The sequence below is a fragment of the Oncorhynchus clarkii genome, chromosome 2 (assembly GCF_045791955.1).
Source record: "Oncorhynchus clarkii lewisi isolate Uvic-CL-2024 chromosome 2, UVic_Ocla_1.0, whole genome shotgun sequence".
In the NCBI taxonomy this organism is placed as follows: domain Eukaryota; kingdom Metazoa; phylum Chordata; class Actinopteri; order Salmoniformes; family Salmonidae; genus Oncorhynchus; species Oncorhynchus clarkii.
Window position 1 is genome coordinate 93,369,436 of NC_092148.1, and position 24,826 is coordinate 93,394,261.

Consider the following 24,826-nt stretch of genomic DNA (forward strand, 5'->3'; position numbering starts at 1 on the left):
TTTCAATGACAGCCTAGGAACAGTGGGTTAACTGTCTTGTTCAGGGGGCAGAACAACAGATTTGCACTTTGTCAGATCAGGGGATTCGAACTTGCAACCTTCCAGGTTACTAGTCCAACGCTCTAACCACTGGGCTACCCTGCCGCCCATCCACTCTAACCACTAGGCTACCCTGCCGCCCCCATAATGACAAATAGGTCACCAAATTCTGTATCCCTGAACAGATCCCTGTTTATCTCACGGAATGAATTTAATCACAGAGGATGTTAATCCCCATAGCTCTCCTAAACATAGCCCCTAATTCTGTTCAGGAATCATTCATTGTAATGGACACACATATCCCTGGAAACCTGAATGAATGTAATAGCCCTACTAGGGATTAGACAGTTCTATATCCTCTAAAATGTAACGTAGACCAATTTCCATCACTCTGTCCTCTAAATATAATGTAGACCAATTTCCATCACTCTGTCCTCTAAATATAATGTAGAGCTACTTCCATCACTCTGTCCTCTAAATATAATGTAGACCAATTTCCATCACTCTGTCCTCTAAATATAATGTTGTTTTATGCACAAAACAGACACAACCTGAAAGATTTTCACAGAGTAAGGACTGTGTCTCACCATGGCTGTGCCATGTGCCGTGGTGGGTCTGTGTCTATGGTGTGTCCCTGGTAGTGGGGTGTTGTGGATGTGTCCATGGTTGGCCTGGTTCAACAGGCTGTGGATGTCAGAGGGCAGGCTGGGGATGGGTCCCACCGTATGGTTATGCAGAACATAGATCACATCATCCAGTCTATCTAGACGATCCTCCAACTGAGACTAGAGTGAGGAGGGGGGTGGGGCAGGGAGATAGAGAGAGAGAGAGATAAAGAGAGAGAGAGAGAGAGAGAGAGAGAGAGAGAGAGAGAGAGAGAGAGAAAGAGAGAGAGAGTAGTGGAGCGAGAGAGAGAGAAAGAGAGAGACGGTGTGTTATTGTCATGAGAGAATATAAAAGATTGCATTGATTTAAGGTTGGTTATACATTTTTGAATTGTTTTTTATTTAACCTTTATTTAACTAGGCAACTATAACCCAGAAAATAATTGTTTAGTTGTAGTTGTAGTTACATCAAGTCAAATTGAAACTCGAGCTACCGTGCAGGTTGTCTTGTATGTCAAGTGAGTGTCACAGAGCTTCATGTCCTTACCAGAGATATAGGAGAACACTGGTAACTGGGGGAGACAGAGGTCTGAGCAGACGTGTGCCACGGGTAAGCTGGGGGGCCAGAGCCTGTGTGTGGAGATGGAGATGGAGACCTGTCTGGTGTGGAGGAGTTTTCACTGCTACTGGTGTGGTCAGGAGAATAAATCTGAAGACAGACAGACAGACAGAGAGAGGAGAAGAGAGGGTAAAGAAGGAAGAGAAGGTGAGGGGCAGAGGATGAGTATGACGGGGAGGTAGAGGGGTAGAGGAGGAGGGGTAGATTAGGAGAGGTAGAGGAGGAGGGGTAGAGGAGGAGGGGTAGATTAGGAGAGGTAGAGGAGGAGGGAGAAAGAGGAGGAGGGGTAGAGAGGAGGGAGAAAGAAGAGTAGGGGTAGAGGAGGAGGGAGAAAGAGGAGGAGGGGTAGAGGTGGAAGGGTAGAGGAGGAGGGAGAAAGAGGAGGAGGGGTAGAGGAGGAGGGAGAAAGAGGAGGAGGGGTAGAGGAGGAGGGAGAAAAGGAGGAGGGGTAGTGGAGGGGTAGATTAGGAGAGGTAGGTGAGGAGGGGTAGAGGAGAAGGGGTAGAGGAGGAGGGAGAAAGAGAAGGGGGGAGAAAGAGGAGGAGGGGTAAAGAGGTGGAGGGTGAAGAGGTGGTGGGAAGAGGTGGGGGGAAGAAGTGGGGTGAAGAGGTGGGGGGAAGAGGTGGGAGGAAGAGGTGGGGTAAAGAGGTGGGGGGAAGATGTGGGGGAAGCGGTGGGAGGAAGAGGTGGGGGGAAGAGGTGGGAGGAAGAGGTGGGGGGAAGATGTGGGGGAAGAGGTGGGAGGAAGAGGTGGGGGGAAGAGGTGGGGTGAAGAGGTGGGGGGGTGAAGAGGTGGGGTAAAGAGGTGGGGGGAAGAAGTGGGGGGAAGAGGTGGGGGGAAGAGGTGGGGTAAAGAGGTGGGGGGAAGAAGTGTAGGGAAGAGGTGGGGGGAAGAGGTGGGGTGAAGAGGTGGGGTGAAGAGGTGGGGGGAAGAGGTGGGGGGAAGAGGTGGGGTAAAGAGGTGGGGGGAAGAGGTGGGGGGGTGAAGAGGTGGGGTAAAGAGGTGGGGGGAAGATGTGGGGGGAAGAGGTGGGGTAAAGAGGTGGGGGGAAGATGTGGGGGGAAGAGGTGGGGGGAAGAGGTGGGGTAAAGAGGTGGGGTGAAGAGGTGGGGTAAAGAGGTGGGGGGAAGAGGTGGGGGGGTGAAGAGGTGGGGTAAAGAGGTGGGGGGAATATGCGGGGGGAAGAGGTGGGGTAAAGAGGTGGGGTGAAGAGGTGGGGTAAAGAGGTGGGGTAAAGAGGTGGGGGGAAGAGGTGGGGGGGTGAAGAGGTGGGGTAAAGAGGTGGGGGGAAGATGTGGGGGGAAGAGGTGGGGGGAAGAGGTGGGGTAAAGAGGTGGGGTGAAGAGGTGGTGTAAAAAGGTGTGGTGAAGAGGTGGGGGGTGAAGAGGTGGGGTAAAGATGTGGGGGGAAGATGTGGGGGGAAGAGGTGGGGGGAAGAGGTGGGGTGAAGAGGTGGGGTAAAGAGGTGGGGTAAAGAGGTGGGGGGAAGAGGTGGGGGGGGGTGAAGAGGTGGGGTAAAGAGGTGGGGGGAAGATGTGGGGGGAAGAGGTGGGGGGAAGAGGTGGGGTAAAGAGGTGGGGTGAAGAGGTGGGGTAAAAAGGTGTGGTGAAGAGGTGGGGGGTGAAGAGGTGGGGTAAAGATGTGGGGGGAAGATGTGGGGGGAAGAGGTGGGGGGAAGAGGTGGGGTGAAGAGGTGGGGTAAAGACGTGGTTAGAGGACTGTGAGGAGCAACTCCATGCATCATTTTAAAAGCACAACCTGTAATTTCTCTGTGTGGTTTTACAACCTCTGCCTCGGGCTTTGCAGCGAGGCTCGTAAACCGAGCTGACTCGTCAATCCTGGTTACTGGTCAGACAGCATCCAATTAACACACCGGCAGCACGAGCACGACCCAGGGCTACGTTAATAATGTGACACAGTCACTTGTTATACTAGGAACCGTATACTACGGGTCATTTCCCTAGTAGTCATCGTGGATAGAGGATATTGTTCTCTGGCTGGCTACAGGATTGGGGTCAATTCCATTTCAATTCAGTCCATTCAGGAAGTAAACTGACATTCCAAATCCAATCCAAATTCTCAGGAAAAGCCATAGAATATTAGAGGAACAGAGTATGATAGGACAGGTAGACAGGACAGGTAGACAGGACAGGTAGACACGACAGGTAGGTTCCAGTACTTACAGAAGCTAGTGCTTTCCCCAGGGCTGCTCCAGTCTGTGACCTTCCTGTAGAGTGGTTTCCTGTGGTGTTCTCTGAGCTGTTGGCTGACTGGGTGTGAGATGCAGCAGGGTTGTTACGGTGGAAGGTAGACATAGGAGGAAGACCCCTGTTCTCCTCTACAGGTGAGACTGAATGGGGAGAATAGTCCTGCGAAACAATAAACAACATACACATGATTTGGCAGCGGACCAGAGTGCATCAGTATATACAGTACCAGTCAAAAATTTGGACACGCCTACTCATTCAAGGGTTCTAGAACACCTACTCATTCCAGGGTTCTAGAACACCTACTCATTCAAGGGTTCTAGAACACCTACTCATTCCAGGGTTCTAGAACACCTACTCATTCCAGGGTTCTAGAACACCTACTCATTCCAGGGTTCTAGAACACCTACTCATTCAAGGGTTTTTCTTTTTTTTTACTATTTTCTACATTGTAGAATAATAGTGAAGACATCAACACTATGAAATAACACATATGGAATCATGTAGTAACCAAAAAAAGTGTTAAACAAATCAAAATATATTTTATGTTTGAAATTCTTCAAAGAAGTCATCCTTTGCCTTGATGACAGCTTTGCACACTATTGGCATTCTCTCAGCCAGCTTCATGAGGTAGTCACCTGGAATGCATTTAAATTAACAGGTGTGCCTTGTTAATTTGTGCAATTTCTTTCCTTCTTAATGCGTTTGAGACAATCAGTTGTGTTGTGACAAGGTAGAGCTGGTATACAGAAGATAGTCCTATTTGGTAAAATACCAAGTCAAATCAAATCAAATTTTATTTGTCACATACACATGGTTAGCAGATGTTAATGCGAGTGTAGCGAAATGCTTGTGCTTCTAGTTCCGACAATGCAGTAATAACCAACGAGTAATCTAGCTAACAATTCCACAACTACTACCTTATACACACATAAAGGGATAAAGAATATGTACATAAAGATATATGAATCAGTGATGGTACAGAACGGCATAGGCAAGATGCAGTAGATGTTATTGAGTACAGTATATACATATGAGATGAGTAATGTAGGGTATGTAAACATGAAAGTGGCATTGTTTAAGGTGGCTAGTGATACCTTTTTTCCATCAATTTCCATCAATTTCCATTATTTCAAGTGAGCTGGAGTTGAGTCAGTATGTTGACAGCAGCCACTCAATGTTAGTGGTGGCTGTTTAACAGTCTGATGGCCTTGGGATAGAAGCTGTTTTTCAGTCTCTCGGTCCCTGCTTTGATGCACCTGTACTGACCTCGCCTTCTGGATGATAGCGGGGTAAACAGGCAGTGGCTCGGGTGGCTGTTGTCCTTGATGATCTTTATGGCCTTCCTGTGACATCGGGTGGTGTAGGTGTCCTGGAGGGCAGGTAGTTTGCCCCCGGTGATGCGTTGTGCAGACCTCACTACCCAATGGAGAGCCTTACGGTTGTGGGCGGAGCAGTTGCAGTACCAGGCGGTGATACAGCCCGACAGGATGCTCTCGATTGTGCATCTGTAGAAGTTTGTGAGTGCTTTTGGTGACAAGCCGAATTTCTTCAGCCTCCTGAGGTTGAAGAGGCGCTGCTGCGCCTTCTTCACAACGCTGTCTGTGTGGGTGGACCAATTCAGTTTGTCCGTGATGTGTACGCCGAGGAACTTAAAACTTACTACCCTCTCCACTACTGTCCCGTCGATGTGGATAGGGGCGTGCTCCCTCTGCTGTTTCCTGAAGTCCACAATCATCTCCTTAGTTTTGTTGACGTTGAGTGTGAGGTTACTTTCCTGACACCACACTTCTAGGGCCCTCACCTCCTCCCTGTAGGCCGTCTCGTCATCGTTGGTAATCAAGCCTACCACTGTAGTGTCGTCCGAAACTTGATGATTGAGTTGGAGGCGTGCATAGCCACTCAGTCGTGGGTGAACAGGTAGTACAGGAGAAGGCTCAGAATGCACCCTTGTGGGGCCCCAGTGTTGAGGATCAGCGGGGTGGAGATGTTGTTACCTACCCTCACCACCTGGTGGTGGCTTGTCAGGAAGACCAGTACCCAGTTGCTCAGGGCAGGGTCGAGACCCTGGGTCTCGAGCTTGATGACGAGTTTGGAGGGTACTATGTTTTTTAAATGCTGAGCTGTAGTCGATGAACAGCATTCTCACATAGGTATTCCTCTTGTCCAGATGGGTTAGGGCAGTGTGCAGTGTGGTTGCGATTGCGTCGTCTGTGGACCTATTGAGGCGGTAAGCAAATTGGGGTGGGTCTAGGGTGTCAGGTAGGGTGGAGGTGATATGATCCTTGACTAGTCTCTCAAAGCACTTCATGATGACGGAAGTGAGTGCTACGGGGCAGTAGTCGTTTAGCTCAGTTACCTTAGCTTTCTTGGAAACAGGAACAATGGTGGCCCTCTTGAAGCATGTGGGAACAACAGACTGGGATAGGGATTGATTGAATATGTCCGTAAACACACCAGCCAGCTGGTCTGCGCATGCTCTGAGGGCGCGGCTGGGGATGCCGTCTGGGAATGCAGCCTTGCGAGGGTTAACACGTTTAAATGTTTTACTCACGTCGGCTGCAGTGAAGGAGAGTCCGCAGGTTTTGGTAGCGGGCCGTGTCAGTGGCACTGTATTGTCCTCAAAGCGAGCAAAGAAGTTATTTAGTCTGTCTGGGAGCAAGACATCCTGTTCCACGATGGGGCTGGTTTTCTTTTTGTAATCCGTGATTGACTGTTAGACCCTGCCACATACCTCTTGTGTCTGAGCCGTTGAATTACAACTCTACTTTGTCTCTATACTGACACTTAGCTTGTTTGATTGCCTTGCGGAGGGAATAGCTACACTGTTTGTATTTGGTCATTTTTCGGGTCACCTTGCCCTGGTTAAAAGCAGTGGTTCGCGCTTTCAGTTTCTCGCGAATGCTGCCATCATTCCACGGTTTCTGTGGGTACGACATCGCCGATGCACTTTCTAATGAACTCGCTCACCGAATCAGCGTATTCGTCAATGTTGTTGTTGGACGCAATGCGGAACATATCCCAATCCACGTGATCGAAGCAGTCTTGAAGCGTGGAATCAGATTGGTCGGACCAGCGTTGAACAGACCTAAGTGTAGTAGCTTCTTGTTTTAGTTTCTGTCTGTAGGCAGGGATCAACAAAATGGAGTCGTGGTCAGCTTTTCCGAAAGGAGGCCGGGGGAGGGCCTTATATGCGTCGCAGAAGTTAGAATAACAATGATCCAGGGTTTTACCAGCCCTGGTTGCGCAATCGATATGCTGACAGAATTTATGGAGTCTTGTTTTCAGATTAGCCTTGTTAAAATCCCCAGCTACAATGAATGCAGCCTCAGGATGTATGGATTCCAGTTTGCAAAGAGTCAAATAAAGTTTGTTCAGGGCCATCGATGTGTCTGCTTGGGGGGGAATATATACGGCTGTGATTGTAATCGAAGAGAATTCCCTTGGTAGATAATGCGGTCGACATTTGATTGTGAGGAATTCTAAGTCAGGTGAACAGAAGGACTTGAGTTCCTGGATGTTGTTATGATCACACCACGTCTCGTTAATTATAAGGCATACCCCTCCGCCCCTCTTCTTATCAGAAAGATGCTTGTTTCTGTCGGCGTGATGCGTGAAGAAACCAGCTGGCTACACCGACTCCGATAGCGTCTCTCCAGTGAGCCATGTTTCTGTGAAGCAAAGAACGGTACAGTCTCTGATGTCTCTCTGGAATGCTACCCTTGCTCGGATTTCATCAACCTTGTTGTCAAGAGACTGGACATTGGCGAGTAGTATACTAGTGAGTGGTGCGCGATGTGCCTGTCTCTGGAGCCTGACCAGAAGACCGCTTTGTCTGCCCCTTTTATGGCGTCGTTGTTTAGGGTCGCCGGCTGGGATCCGATCCATTGTCCTGGGTGGAGGGCAAAACACAGGATCCGCTTCGGGAAAGTCACATTCCTGGTCGCAATGATGGTGAGTTGACGTTGCTCTTATATTCAGTAGTTCCTCCCGACTGTATGTAATGAAATCTAAGATTACCTGGGGTACCAATGTAAGAAATAACATGTAAAAAAAACAAAATACTGCATAGTTTCCTTGGAACGCGAAGCGAGGCGGCCATATTATAGCAAGAACAGCAAAGAATAGAGTTACCAGCCTCAGAAATTACAGCCCAAATAAATGCTTCACAGAGTTTAAGTAACAGACACATCTCAACATTAACTGTTCAGAGGAGACTGCATGAATCAGGCCTTCATGGTGGAATTACTGCAAAGAAACCACTACTAAAGGACACCAATAATAAGAAGAGACTTGCTTGGGCCAAGATACACGAGCAATGGACATTAGACCGGTGGAAATCTGTCCTTTGGTGTGATGAGTCCAAATTTGAGATTTTTGGTTCCAACCTCCGTGTCTTTGTGAAACACAGAGTAGTTGAACGGATGATCTCTGCATGTGTGGTTCCCACTGTGAAGCATGGAGGAGGAGGTTTGATGGTGTGTGGGTGCTTTGCTGATGACACTTTCTGTGAAATTATTTAGAACTCAAGGCACACTTAACCAGCATGGCTACCACAGCATTCTGTAGCGATACACCATCCCATCTGGTTTGCGCTTAGTGGGACTATCATTGTTTTTCAAAAGGGCAATGACCCAACACACCTCCAGGCTGAGTAAGGGCTATTTGACCAAGAAGGAGAGTGATGGAGTGCTGCAACCCTTTTGACTGGTACTGTACATGTGCTGGGTTAGTATCTACATCTGTGTGAGCCCATCACAATAAAACTATAAGTAGAACATTATTTATTTAAAACTCTTTGTGTGAGTGAAGTCATGTACAGTCAGTTCTTTACCAGGTGATTATGTGCTGGTTGCATGTTGTTGTAGCTTCCTGATTGGTGAGCTGAGGCCCCTCCCACCATGCCTCCAAAGCCAGGCTGGTTCATTCCATTGGAGTTCCACGTGTCAGGTGAACTGTTGTTCCCCTGTCGCTCACTGAAAAAGGTTCCCGTGAACACGTTGCCTGGAGCTTTGGAGGAGGGGTGTGAGGATGAGTCAGGGTTGAGGAGGTCGTCATGATTTGGAGATTGAGTATAGACCTGAGAAGAACAAAGGGGGGGGAAACAGCTAAATGAAAGATTGTGAGGAACTAAACGTCTATAACACTGAAACAATGACTTCATAAAGTTACTCTTCCTAGTCACTGGAAGAGATGTCAGTGGCATAGTAGAAACCAGAGACCAAAAGTATGTATATAAACACACATTTATTTAACCTGGCAAGTCAGTTAGGAACAAATTCTTATTTTCAATGACGGCCTACGAGGGAACAGTGGGTTAAACTGCCTTGTTCAGGGGCAGAACGACAGATTTTTTTACCTTGTCAGCTCAGGGATTCGATCTAGCAACTTTTCAGTTACTAGTCCCAACGCTCTAACCACTAGGCTACCTGCTGCCCATATACAGCATGTGAATATATACAGTCTAGTCTATATGAATACTTGTGGACATATACAGAATAGCCTATATGTGAATACAGTATATACAGTATAGCCTATATGTGAATATATACAGTATAGCCTATATGTGAATATATACAGTATAGCCTATATGTGAATATATACAGTATAGCCTATATGTGAATATATACAGTATAGCCTATATGTGAATATATACAGTATAGCCTATATGTGAATATATACAGTATAGCCTATATGTGAATATATACAGAATAGCCTATATGTGAATACAGTATATACAGTATAGCCTATATGTGAATATATACAGTATAGCCTATATGTGAATATATACAGTATAGCCTATATGTGAATATATACAGTATAGCCTATATGTGAATATATACAGTATAGCCTATATGTGAATATATACAGTATAGCCTATATGTGAATATATACAGTATAGCCTATATGTGAATATATACAGTATAGCCTATATGTGAATATATACAGTATAGCCTATATGTGAATATATACAGTATAGCCTATATGTGAATATATACAGTATAGCCTATATGTGAATATCTACAGTATAGCCTATATGTGAATATATACAGTATAGCCTATATGTGAATATATACAGTATAGCCTATATGTGAATATATACAGTATAGCCTATATGTGAATATATACAGTATAGCCTATATGTGAATATATACAGTATAGCCTATATGAATACATATGTAAATATATGACTATGGATCAATGCAATACCAGAACTGTCAAATCAAATCAAATCAAATTTATTTATATAGCCCTTCGTACATCAGCTGATATCTCAAAGTGCTTTTCAGAAACCCAGCCTAAAACCCCACACTGCAAGCAATGCAGGTGTAGAAGCACGGTGGCTAGGAAAAACTCCCTAGAAAGGCCAAAACCTAGGAAGAAACCTAGAGAGGAACCAGGCTATGTGGGGTGGCCAGTCCTCTTCTGGCTGTGCCGGGTGGAGATTATAACAGAACATGGTCAAGATGTTCAAATGTTCATAAATGACCAGCATGGTCGAATAATAATAAGGCAGAACAGTTGAAACTGGAGCAGCAGCACAGTCAGGTGGACTGGGGACAGCAAGGAGTCATCATGTCAGGTATTCCTGGGGCATGGTCCTAGGGCTCAGGTCCTCTGAGAGAGAGAAAGAAAGCAACCCAGACAGGAACTGTGAACTGTGAACTGTGAACTGAAGCTACAGTATACTACAGTATACTCATTATAATACAGGATACTATGGTATATAACCGTATACTACAGCACAATACAGTACATTACAGTATAATACAGTACACTGCACTATAATACAGTATAAAACAGTATAATACATTACAGTATAATACAGTATAATACAGTACACTACAGTAGAATACAGTATAATACAGTACACTACAGTATACTACAGTATACTACAGTACACAACAGTATAATACAGTATAATACAGTATAATACAGCACACTGCAGTATAATACAGTATAATACAGTACACTACAGTATAATACAGTACACTGCAGTATAATACAGTATAATACAGTATACTACAGTACACTACACTATAATACAGTATAATACAGTATAATACAGTACACTACAGTATACTAAAGTACACTACAGTATACTAAAGTACACTACATTATAATACAGTATAATACAGTACACTGCAGTACACTACAGTATAATACAGTACACTACAGTATAATACAGTATAATACAGTATAATACAGTACAGTATAATACAGTACACTACAGTATAATACAGTCTAATACAGGACACTACAGTATAATACAGTATAATACAGTATACTAAAGTACACTACACTATAATACAGTGTAATACAGTACACTACAGTATAGTACAGTATAATACAGTATACTATAGTACACTACACTATAATACAGTATAATACAGTATACTACAGAAGTCTAAATAAAAACCAAGCAGTGTGCTGAAAGGAGCAGACTCAGAGCTATTGTGTTAATCCCTAAACTGGGTGATCCATGCACCTCCTCATCCGGATTAAGGGAACAGCATCCCCTCCCCATCACCGCCTGCCCGGGAGGGAGGGAGGGAGAGAGGGAGAGAGAGAGAGAGAGAGAGAGAGAGAGAGAGAGAGAGAGAGAGAGAGAGAGAGAGAGAGAGAGAGAGGGAGAGAGAGAGAGAGAGAGAGAATTCCCTTCAGCCCTAATCGTAATCAGGTTTAGGGCTAGTTTGGAAGATTGGGATAGAAAGAATTTCATTTGGAAAAAGCTGCAGAACAACATTGGATAAATCCTCTTCAGACAGCAGGACCACAACACAAGACCACACCACAAGACCACACCACGGGATCAGACCACAGGACCGGACCACAGGATCGGACCACAGGATATGACCACAGGATCAGACCACAGGACCACACCACAGGATCGGACCACAGGATCAGACCACAGGATCGGACCACAGGATTAGACCCCCGGACCACACCACAGGATATGACCACAGGATCAGACCACAGGATCAGACCACAGGATCGGACCACAGGATCAGACCACAGGACCGGACCACAGGATATGACCACAGGATCGGACCACAGGATCGGACCACAGGATATGACCACAGGACCGGACCACAGGATCAGACCACAGGATATGACCACAGGATCGAACCACATGATCGGACCACAGGACCGGACCAAAGGATCGGACCACAGGACCACACCACAGGATCGGACCACAGGATCGGACCACAGGACCACACCACAGGATCGGACCACAGGACCACACCACAGGACCACACCACAGGATCGGACCACAGGACCACACCACAGGATCGGACCACAGGATCGGACCGCAGGACCACACCACAGGATCAGACTACAGGATCGGACCACAGGACCACACCACAGGATCGGACCACAGGACCACACCACAGGATCGGACCACAGGATCAGACCACAGGATCGGACCACAGGATCGGACCACAGGACCACACCACAGGATCGGACCACAGGACCACACCACAGGATCAGACCACAGGATCGGACCACAGGATCGGACCACAGGACCACACCACAGGATCGGACCACAGGATCGGACCACAGGATCAGACCACAGGATCAGACCACAGGATCGGACCACAGGATCGGACCACACCACAGTTGTAATAGAGTATGAGACTTTTGTCTCACCTAGAAAATAACTAAATGTTGAAACAGTGACAGTTTTTTCTATTTTATTACAATAAAAAATGAGAATGAACTATTGTATCATCGAAGGAGGTTTTACAAATGAAACACCTACCCACACTGAGAGGTCTGTGCTGCACCTGCACCCCCCCCCCCCCCCCCCGCCCCATCTCTTTGATCTGATTCAGGAAATGAAAATCAACCTCCCTGAGGAACATCAATGGGGTGTCAGTTACCCCGACAACAGGCACTGTTACCCCGGTGACAAACGCCTGTAAAGCAGACCAGCTCTCTATTTAAAGACCCTCTTGAGCATGCTCACACACACACACACACACACACGCACACACGCACACACGCACACACGCTCACACGCACACACGCACACACACACACACAATGCCCCCCCCCCCCCCCCCCCACACACACACACACAGCTCTAGCCGTGTTTGGCACAAGTTCCATGGTGATAATGGGACCAGGCCAACCACAGGAGCCCCTGCTGTCACTAGCCCTGTCTGAGTCTCCGTGGGTAGCATATGGTGCAGGATAATGCCAATTGTCCTCCTTACCATGGGACGGAGCAGGCGACCCGTTGATAACACACACACATACACACGTACTGCATATGCACGGGCACACACACATACACACACTATGGGACGTAGCAGGCGACCCGTTAATAATGGTCACGCCCCCGCCCCAGCACACCCCCACTGGCCCCCAATAACAACCCCCGAACACACAACTTGGCACACACACATGAACCGTCGCCATGACATTCTCTTTTAGTAGCGCATTGATTTATAAACCATCAGTCATGTCATCACAAATGATGGGAGACTTTTCACCATGTGTGAAGAACACAACTACAGGAAGATAGAGGTGTAATATACTGCACTTTAACGTCACAGTTGTGATACATTAGCATCTCTGACAGCAACACACATTTGACTGATAGCATCTCTGATAGCAACAAAAACATGACTGATATCATCTCTGATAGCAACAAAAACGTGACAGATATCATCTCTGATAGCAACAAAAAAATGACTGATATCATCTCTGATTGCAACAAAAACGTGACTGATATCATCTCTGATAGCAACAAAAACATGACTGATATCATCTCTGATAGCAACAAAAACGTGACTGATATCATCTCTGATTGCAACAAAAACGTGACTGATATCATCTCTGATTGCAACAAAAACGTGACTGATATCATCTCTGATAGCAACAAAAACGTGACTGATATCATCTCTGATAGTAACAAAAACGTGACTGATATCATCTCTGATTGCAACAAAAACGTGACTGATATCATCTCTGATAGCAACAAAAACGTGACTGATATCATCTCTGATAGCAACAAAAACGTGACTGATATCATCTCTGATAGCAACAAAAACATGACTGATAGCATCTCTGATAGCAACAAAAACATGACTGATATCATCTCTGATAGCAACAAAAACGTGACTGATATAATTTCTGATAGCAACAAAAACATGACTGATATCATCTCTGATAGCAACAAAAACATGACTGATATCATCTCTGATAGCAACAAAAACATGACTGATATCATCTCTGATAGCAACAAAAACATGACTGATATCATCTCTGATAGCAACAAAAACATGACTGATATAATTTCTGATAGCAACAAAAACATGACTGATATCATCTCTGATAGCAACAAAAACTTGACTGATATCATCTCTGATAGCAACAAAAACTTGACTGGTATCATCTCTGATAGCAACAAAAACGTGACTGATATCATCTCTGATGGAAACAAAAACTTGACTGGTATCATCTCTGATAGCAACAAAAACTTGAATGAAGACATGAAAGACTCCATTTTAAATGTATACTTTCAATCATTTAGAGGAAGATTTAAATTAGTGCAATATTGACCAACTATTCTAAGGCCTCTACCCTACAGTTACACCCCTTCCAACTTTAGCCACATGCAACCGATTGGCCCCTCTGTGTCTGGTACTAACGTCTGGTTCTAGTTGGTTACCCTCTAACGTATGGTTCTAGTTAGTTACTCTCTAATGACTGGTTCTAGTTAGTTACTCTCTAATGACTGGTTCTAGTTAGTTACCCTCTAACGTCTGTTTCTAGTTAGTCTCTAATGTCTGGTTCTAGTTAGTTAGTCTCTAACGTCTGGTTCTAGTTAGTTACTCTCTAATGTCTGGTTCTAGTTAGTTACTCTCTTAACGTCTGGTTCTATTTAGTTACCCTCTAACGTATGGTTCTAGTTAGTTAGTCTCTAACGTCTGGTTCCAGTTAGTTACTCTCTAACGCCTGGTTCTAGTTAGTTAGTCTCTAACGTCTGGTTCTAGTTAGTTACTCTCTAACGTCTGGTTCTAGTTAGTCTCTAATGTCTGGTTCTAGTTAGTTAGTCTCTAACGTCTGGTTCTAGTTAGTTACTCTCTAACGTCTGGTTCTAGTTAGTTACCCTCTAACGTCTGGTTCTAGTTAGTCTCTAATGTCTGGTTCTAGTTAGTTACTCTTCAACGTCTGGTTCTAGTTAGTCTCTAATGTCTAGTTCTAGTTAGTTACTCTCTAACGTCTGGTTCTAGTTAGTTACCCTCTAACGTCTGGTTCTAGTTAGTCTCTAACGTCTGGTTCTAGTTAGTTACTCTCTAATGTCTGGTTCTAGTTAGTTACTCTCTAACGTCTGGTTCTAGTTAGTTACTCTCTAATGACTGGTTCTAGTTAGTTACTCTCTAACGTCTGGTTCTAGTTAGTTACTCTCTAACGTCTGGTTCTAGTTAGTTACTCTCTAATGACTGGTTCTAGTTAGCTACTCTCTAACATCTGGTTCTAGTTAGTTACTCTCTAACGTCTGGTTCTAGTTAGTTACTCTCTAACGTCTGGTTCTAGTTAGTTACTCTCTAACGTCTGGTTCTAGTTAGTTAGTCTCTAATGTCTGGTTCTAGTTAGTTACTCTCTAACGTCTGGTTCTAGTTAGTTACTCTCTAACGTCTGGTTCTAGTTAGTTACTCTCTTAACGTCTGGTTCTATTTAGTTACCCTCTAACGTATGGTTCTAGTTAGTTAGTCTCTAACGTCTGGTTCTAGTTAGTTACTCTCTAACGTCTGGTTCTAGTTAGTTAGTCTCTAACGTCTGGTTCTAGTTAGTTACTCTCTAACGTCTGGTTCTAGTTAGTCTCTAATGTCTGGTTCTAGTTAGTTAGTCTCTAACGTCTGGTTCTAGTTAGTTACTCTCTAACGTCTGGTTCTAGTTAGTTACCCTCTAACGTCTGGTTCTAGTTAGTCTCTAATGTCTGGTTCTAGTTAGTTACTCTTCAACGTCTGGTTCTAGTTAGTCTCTAATGTCTAGTTCTAGTTAGTTACTCTCTAACGTCTGGTTCTAGTTAGTTACCCTCTAACGTCTGGTTCTAGTTAGTCTCTAACGTCTGGTTCTAGTTAGTTACTCTCTAATGTCTGGTTCTAGTTAGTTACTCTCTAACGTCTGGTTCTAGTTAGTTACTCTCTAATGACTGGTTATAGTTAGTTACTCTCTAACGTCTGGTTCTAGTTAGTTACTCTCTAACGTCTGGTTCTATTTAGTTACCCTCTAACGTATGGTTCTAGTTAGTTACTCTCTAACGTCTGGTTCTAGTTAGTTACTCTCTAACGTCTGGTTCTAGTTAGTTACTCTCTAACGTCTGGTTCTAGTTAGTTAGTCTCTAATGTCTGGTTCTAGTTAGTTACTCTCTAACGTCTGGTTCTAGTTAGTTACCCTCTAAAGTCTTGTTCTAGTTAGTTACCCTCTAACGTCTGGTTCTAGTTAGTTACTCTCTAACGTCTGGTTCTAGTTAGTTACTCTCTAACGTCTGGTTCTAGTTAGTTACTCTCCCAGTCTTTGATGGTGGTAATGGACTAGGATAGGGACCAGTGTTAAAACACACCACGGCCAAATCAAATAGAGATCACAGCAATCTGCTACACATTAGAGAAATGGGAGGCGGTAAATATAGACTGATACATTATATGTTGTGTTCTGAAAGCTGAAAGAGGGACATTTGGTCAATTACATTACAAAGTGTAAGTACGTGCTGCAAATGTCATAATCTTCTATCACAATGAAACCACGGAGATTCTGAGCTTTTCATACATTTACACAGACATCACTGACTGAATGGAACAGTCTCAGTTCTAGTGCCATTGAACACACACACACGCAGATACAGCCATAGCTGCATATACCTAACCCCCATGACACATGTTCTCTGTAATGACTTTTGATGAGAGGTATATGAAAGGGTCTGTTCTTTTAATGGTGAACGATATAGAATGTTGGACTCCCTGTAGTGATGAATGATATAGAATGTTGGACTCCCTGTAGTGATGAACGATATAGAATGTTAGACTCCCTGTAGTGATGAATGATATAGAATGTTAGACTCCCTGTAGTGATGAATTATATAGAATGTTAGACTCCCTGTAGTGATGAATGATATAGAATGTTAGACTCCCTGTAGTGATGAATGATATAGAATGTTAGACTCCCTGTAGTGATGAATGTTAGACTCCCTGTAGTGATGAATGATATAGAATGTTAGACTCCCTGTTGTGATGAATGATATAGAATGTTAGACTCCCTGTAGTGATGAATGATATAGAATGTTAGACTCCCTGTAGTGATGAATGTTAGACTCCCTGTAGTGATGAATTATATAGAATGTTAGACTCCCTGTAGTGATGAATGATATAGAATGTTAGACTCCCTGTAGTGATGAACGATATAGAATGTTTGACTCCCTGTCGTGATGAATGTTAGACTCCCTGTAGTGATGAATGATATAGAATGTTAGACTCCCTGTAGTGATGAATGATATAGGATGTTAGACTCCCTGTAGTGATGAACGATATAGAATGTTAGACTCCCTGTAGTGATGAATGATATAGAATGTTAGACTCCCTGTAGTGATGAACGATATAGAATGTTTGACTCCCTGTCGTGATGAATGTTGGACTCCCTGTAGTGATGAATGATATAGAATGTTAGACTCCCTGTAGTGATGAATGTTAGACTCCCTGTAGTGATGAATGATATAGAATGTTAGACTCCCTGTAGTGATGAATGATATAGAATGTTAGACTCCCTGTAGTGATGAATGTTAGACTCCCTGTAGTGATGAATGATATAGAATGTTAGACTCCCTGTAGTGATGAATGATATAGAATGTTAGACTCCCTGTAGTGATGAACGATATAGAATGTTTGACTCCCTGTCGTGATGAATGTTAGACTCCCTGTAGTGATGAATGATATAGAATGTTAGACTCCCTGTTGTGATGAATGATATAGAATGTTAGACTCCCTGTAGTGATGAATGATATAGAATGTTAGACTCCCTGTAGTGATGAATGATATAGAATGTTAGACTCCCTGTAGTGATGAATGATATAGAATGTTAGACTCCCTGTAGTGATGAATGATATAGAATGTTAGACTCCCTGTCGTGATGAATGTTAGACTCCCTGTAGTGATGAATGTTAGATTCCCTGTAGTGATGAATGATATAGAATGTTAGACTCCCTGTAGTGATGAATGATATAGAATGTTAGACTCCCTGTAGTGATGAATGATATAGAATGTTAGACTCCCTGTCGTGATGAATGTTGTACTCCCTGTAGTGATGAACGATATAGAATGTTTGACTCCCTATCGTGATGAATGATATAGAATGTTAGACTCCCTGTAGTGATGAATGATATAGAAGGTTATACTCCCTGTAGTGATGAATGATATAGAATGTTAGACTCCCTGTAGTGATGAATGATATAGAATGTTAGACTCCCTGTAGTGATGAATGATATAGAATGTTAGACTCCCTGTAGTGATGAATGATATAGAATGTTAGACTCCCTGTAGTGATGAATGATATAGAATGTTAGACTCCCTGTAGTGATGAATGATATAGAATGTTAGACTCCCTGTAGTGATGAATGATATAGAATGTTAGACTCCCTGTAGTGATGAATGATATAGAATGTTAGACTCCCTGTAGTGATGAATGATATAGAATGTTAGACTCCCTGTAGTGATGAATGATATAGAATGTTAGACTCCCTGTAGTGATGAATGTTGTACTCCTTGTTGTGATGAATGATATAGAATGTTAGACTCCCTGTTGTGATGGATGTTAGACTCCCTGTTGTGATGGATGTTAGACTCCCTGTTGTGATGGATGTTAGATTCCCTGTTGTGATGGATGTTAGACTCCCTGTAGTGATGAATGATATAGAATGTTAGACTCCCTGTAGTGATGAACGATATAGAATGTTGGACTCCCTGTTGTGATGACTGATATAGAATGTTAGACTCCCTGTAGTGATGAATGATATAGAATGTTAGACTCCCTGTCGTGATGAATGTTAGACTCCCTGTAGTGATGAATGTTAGATTCCCTGTAGTGATGAATGATATAGAATGTTAGACTCCCTGTAGTGATGAATGATATAGAATGTTAGACTCCCTGTAGTGATGAATGATATAGAATGTTAGACTCCCTGTCGTGATGAATGTTGTACTCCCTGTAGTGATGAACGATATAGAATGTTTGACTCCCTATCGTGATGAATGATATAGAATGTTAGACTCCCTGTAGTGATGAATGATATAGAAGGTTATACTCCCTGTAGTGATGAATGATATAGAATGTTAGACTCCCTGTAGTGATGAATGATATAGAATGTTAGACTCCCTGTAGTGATGAATGATATAGAATGTTAGACTCCCTGTAGTGATGAATGATATAGAATGTTAGACTCCCTGTAGTGATGAATGATATAGAATGTTAGACTCCCTGTAGTGATGAATGATATAGAATGTTAGACTCCCTGTAGTGATGAATGATATAGAATGTTAGACTCCCTGTAGTGATGAATGATATAGAACGTTAGACTCCCTGTAGTGATGAATGATATAGAATGTTAGACTCCCTGTAGTGATGAATGATATAGAATGTTAGACTCCCTGTAGTGATGAATGATATAGAATGTTAGACTCCCTGTAGTGATGAATGATATAGAATGTTAGACTCCCTGTAGTGATGAATGATATAGAATGTTAGACTCCCTGTAGTGATGAATGATATAGAATGTTAGACTCCCTGTAGTGATGAATGTTGTACTCCTTGTTGTGATGAATGATATAGAATGTTAGACTCCCTGTTGTGATGGATGTTAGACTCCCTGTTGTGATGGATGTTAGACTCCCTGTTGTGATGGATGTTAGATTCCCTGTTGTGATGGATGTTAGACTCCCTGTAGTGATGAATGATATAGAATGTTAGACTCTCTGTAGTGATGAATGATATATAATGTTAGACTCCCTGTAGTGATGAATGATATAGAATGTTAGACTCCCTGTAGTGATGAATGTTGTACTCCTTGTTGTGATGAATGATATAGAATGTTAGACTCCCTGTTGTGATGAATGTTAGACTCCCTGTTGTGATGGATGTTAGACTCCCTGTTGTGATGGATGTTAGACTCCCTGTTGTGATGGATGTTAGACTCCCTGTTGTGATGGATGTTAGATTCCCTGTTGTGATGGATGTTAGACTCCCTGTTGTGATGACTGATATAGAATGTTAGACTCCCTGTAGTGATGAATGTTAGACTCCCTGTAGTGATGAATGTTGGACTCCCTGTAGTGATGAATGACAGTTAAATTGAAACTGATGAGGGACCTGCAACACTAGTGAACAGAGTAGGCTTACTTTGATGTGTCAATTCTGTACTATACCAGAGCATATTATTACACTGATAGTGATATTGTCTGACTTTATTATCCCTGCCTTATTAGTATATGAGGATAATGTTAATAACAAGTGATAGACACAAATGTTGGACAAACTGAGAAAATAGAGGATGAAGTGTTATAATGTTTTATAAACTTAATAATGTCTTACTTCATCAATAGTATAATATAACAGAGACATACACACTATACACCCTTTCTAAATACATAATATACACGCTATACACCCTTTCTAAATAGATAAATAACACACTATACACTCTTTCTAAATAGATAATAAACACGCTATACACCCTTTCTAAATAGATAATAAACACACTATACACCCTTTCTAAATACATAATATACACGCTATACACCCTTTCTAAATAGATAAATAACACACTATACACTCTTTCTAAATAGATAATAAACACGCTATACACCCTTTCTAAATAGATAATAAACACACTATACACCCTTTCTAAATAGATAATAAACACGCTATACACCCTTTCTAAATAGATAATAAACACACTATACACCCTTTCTAAATAGATAATAAACACACTATACACCCTTTCTAAATAGATAATAAACACACTATACACCCTTTCTAAATACATAATAAACACGCTATACACCCTTTCTAAATAGATAATAAACACACTATACACCCTTTCTAAATAGATAATAAACACACTATACACCCTTTCTAAATAGATAATAAACACACTATACACCCTTTCTAAATAGATAATAAACACACTATACACCCTTTCTAAATAGATAATAAACACACTATACACCCTTTCTAAATAGATAATAAACACACTATACACCCTTTCTAAATAGATAATAAACACACTATACACCCTTTCTAAATAGATAATAAACACACTATACACCCTTTCTAAATAGATTATAAACACACTATACACCCTTTCTAAATAGATAATAAACACGCTATACGCCCTTTCTAAATAGATAATAAACACACTATACACCCTTTCAGTGACGGCAGGTAACCGAAATGTTGCAAGATCGAATCCCCCGAGCTGACAAGGTAAAAAAAAATCTGTCGTTCTGCCCCCTGAACAAGGCAGTTAAACCCAATGTTCCTAGGCCGTCATTGTAAATAAGAATTTGTTCTTAACTGACTTGCCTAGTTAAATAAAGGTAAAAAATTAAAAAGTAAAAACAATTCTAAGTAGGTAATCAACACACTCACCGATTTGACATTGTAGCAATACATTGGGTTATTGCTGGTGGTCCCTACAGAGACGGGATAGGAAGCACAGTGCATGATGCTGTTCAGTTTCCGTTTCAGGTCAACAGCCCACTAGCTTCAGTAGTTTGTCCGTGGTCCTGTAGTATAGACTCCAGTAGTCAGTAGTGTCTATAGTATAGTCCTGTGAGTCCACAGCTCCTATCTCTATGCTCTACAGTGCTCACACACTGCCTCTCTTTACCCTAACCCTGCAGCTCACCCGGCTTACTCTGTCACAGACAATTTATGCAAAAGAGGGTTGGTCCATTCAAGAGATTGGTGAGGGGGTGGTTTAAGGAGGGATTCTAGGAATGTTCTAACTTAAACTACCTACATACCTAGTATGATGTTGGTTTACTACAAGGAACGTTTAACTGAAATCTAACACAGTGTTGTTTTGGCTGTAATCTAACACAGTGTTGTTTTGGCTGTAATCTAATACAGTGTTGTTTTGGCTGTAATCTAATACAGTGTTGTTTTGGCTGTAATCTAATACAGTGTTGTTTTGGCTGTAATCTAACACAGTGTTGTTTTGGCTGTAATCTAACACAGTGTTGTTTTGGCTGTAATCTAACACAGTGTTGATTTGGCTGTAATCTAATACAGTGTTGATTTGGCTGTATTCTAACACAGTGTTGATGTGGCTGTAATCTAATACAGTGTTGTTTGGGCTGTAATCTAATACAGTGTTGTTTGGGCTGTAATCTAATACAGTGTTGTTTGGGCTGTAATCTAATACAGTGTTGTTTTGGCTGTAATCTAACACAGTGTTGTTTTGACTGTAATCTAATACAGTGTTGATTTGGATGTAATCTAATACAGTGTTGATTTGGCTGTAATCTAATACAGTGTTGTTTTGGCTGTAATCTAATACAGTGTTGTTTGGGCTGTAATCTAACACAGTGTTGTTTTGGCTGTAATCTAATACAGTGTTGATTTGGCTGTAATCTAATACAGTGTTGATTTGGCTGTAATCTAATACAGTGTTGTTTGGGCTGTAATCTAACACAGTGTTGTTTTGGCTGTAATCTAACACAGTGTTGATTTGGCTGTAATCTAACACAGTGTTGTTTTGGCTGTAATCTAACACAGTGTTGTTTTGGCTGTAATCTAATAGTGTTGTTTTGGCTGTAACCTAATACAGTGTTGTTTTGACTGTAATCTAATACAGTGTTGTTTTGGCTGTAATCTAATACAGTGTTGTTTTGGCTGTAATCTAACACAGTGTTGTTTTGGCTGTAATCTAATACAGTGTTGTTTTGGCTGTAATCTAACACAGTGTTGTTTTGGCTGTAATCTAATACAGTGTTGTTTGGGCTGTAATCTAACACAGTGTTGTTTTGGCTGTAATCTAATACAGTGTTGATTTGGCTGTAATCTAATACAGTGTTGATTTGGCTGTAATCTAATACAGTGTTGTTTGGGCTGTAATCTAATACAGTGTTGTTTTGGCTGTAATCTAATACAGTGTTGTTTGGGCTGTAATCTAACACAGTGTTGTTTTGACTGTAATCTAATACAGTGTTGATTTGGCTGTAATCTAATACAGTGTTGTTTTGACTGTAATCTAATACAGTGTTGTTTTGGCTGTAATCTAACACAGTGTTGTTTTGGCTGTAATCTAACAAGTGTTGTTTTGACTGTAATCTAACACAGTGTTGATTTGGCTGACTATTATATAATAGGGTTTCTTTCAAACAGTAGGAGATGGAGTTTTTAAAAACATATTTGAAGAAAACAGAAGAGGGAATTTTGGTAACAATTTACTGAAAGCATCCGGGTATAATGCTTTTATCTTTCACCCATTTCCCCCAAAACACACCCTGTTCCAAGGCAATTGACAACAAATAAAATCCACTATACATTAATATAGTCTACAACCATTGCATCCCAATCAATATTACCTCAGTAAACGAACTCACATTCAAAGCTTTGAAAACAACAACTGAATATACAGAAAATAAAATCAAATAGAACAGAACGTGATGAACAGAGGATAACTTCAATCACTTCCTGGTGTGGACCACTCTGACCTTTCTGAAATCAAGGTTAGCTTCCGACTGCTGAGGTAACAGTTCTGAGTAAACGTTAAACTCTATCCCTTCTCTCTCCCTCCCCTAAGTGTCTGACCCATATTCCCAAAGCAGACCTGCCTGACCTGGGTTCTTAAGTCCTAGTCATGTGAGACTGGGTAGTTTCCACCTGGGAGATGCTGGGGGGGGGGGGGGGGGGGGGGGGCTGCCTGGAGTAAAGGTTATTTATAGAGTCAAAGTCTGGGTCAGGTGCTAAAGCACTGAGTAAACGCCACCCGAACCAAGTGGTTTTCCTGTGATCTCTAATCCATTTGGCTCTGACCCACTGGCCACAGACTGTCGGCTCAACGTCTAGTTTTAATTTACATTTCGTCGAGTTGTAAACTCATTTGAATTCATTTTAAAATCAGCAACAATGTCAAGATTGTAATTTAGGTTCAAAGTTGGGTGAAAAAAAAGACAACAATTCCTGAAATGTCTTTATGCTGTTGACTTTTTATGTTAACGACTTTTTGTAAATCCAATCAATTTTTCACATTGGCTCAATGTCATCACATCAACGACAAACAAATGTTGAAATGACGTGGAAACTATGTTAATTCATCCAGTATGTCCCCAGTGGGTACTGTCTGCATGTTAGCCTGGGCTGGCAGGTTGACTTACTGAAGAGGAGGAGGAGGTGGAAGAGGAGAGGGAGGGTGAGGAGGAAGAGGAAGGTGTCTCCTCTGTAACACTGAAAGAGCCTAAGAGGAGAGCCTAAGAGCTCTCCTGGAAGAGCCTAAGGGGAGGAAGAAGAGGAGAAGGAGGAGGAAGCTGCCTCCTCTATAACACTGACCTACTGGAAGAACCTAAGAGGAAGAGGAAGATGAGAAGGAGGTAGAGGATGGGGAAGAGGTGGAATAGGAGGAGGAGGAGGAGGAAGGAGCCTACTCTGTAACACTGACCTACTGGAAGAGCCTAAGAGGAGGGAGAGGAAGACGGGGAGGAGGAAGAGGATGGGGAAGAGGTGGAATAGGAGGAGGAAGAGGAGGAGGAGGAGGAAGGAGGAAGACGAGGAAGAGGAAGGAGCCTAAGAGGTGGTGAATAATGCCAGCTCCCTGTCCTGTCCCGACCTGTCCCGACCTGTCCTATCCTGACCTGACCTGCACGCTAACCACCAAAGCTTGGTTTGGCTCCCACTCAGCTTACTCACTTACTTACTTAACTTACCTGTACATGCACAGTTCGTGCCCACATAGCAGGCTATTATTACTGTAATGCCCATTTAACATGTAGTTTAGAAGTAAATACCTGGGCATATGTGTACTGTCATATAGAAAGACAACATAACTTGTGATATAAAGTGTTAACAACTACATACTACCAACTACATACTACATACTACCAACTACATACTACCAACTACATACTAACAACTACATACTACCAACTACATACTAACAACTACATACTACCAACTACATACTAACAACTACATACTACCAACTACATACTACCAACTACATACTAACAACTACATACTACCATCTACATACTACCAACTACATACTACCAACTACATACTACCAACTCCCAACTACATACTACCAACTACATACTAACAAATACTCACTACTTACTACATACTACCA

General features: G+C 42.5%; 1 protein-coding gene across 1 annotated transcript in view; it reads right to left on the minus strand.

Annotated features, from left to right (window-relative positions):
- LOC139376487 (transcription factor 12-like) overlaps positions 1-21,345 on the minus strand; it is a 29,848-nt gene extending 8,503 nt beyond the window's left edge. The window contains exons 1-5 of the mRNA XM_071119127.1: positions 21,124-21,345; positions 8,306-8,551; positions 3,448-3,633; positions 1,192-1,353; positions 627-824 (exon numbers count right to left, since the gene is read on the minus strand). Of these exons, the coding sequence (XP_070975228.1) occupies positions 627-824; positions 1,192-1,353; positions 3,448-3,633; positions 8,306-8,551; positions 21,124-21,198 (867 nt within the window). The 5' untranslated portion in view covers positions 21,199-21,345. The remainder of the gene's footprint in view (positions 1-626; positions 825-1,191; positions 1,354-3,447; positions 3,634-8,305; positions 8,552-21,123) is intronic.
- Positions 21,346-24,826: the final 3,481 nt, after the last annotated feature.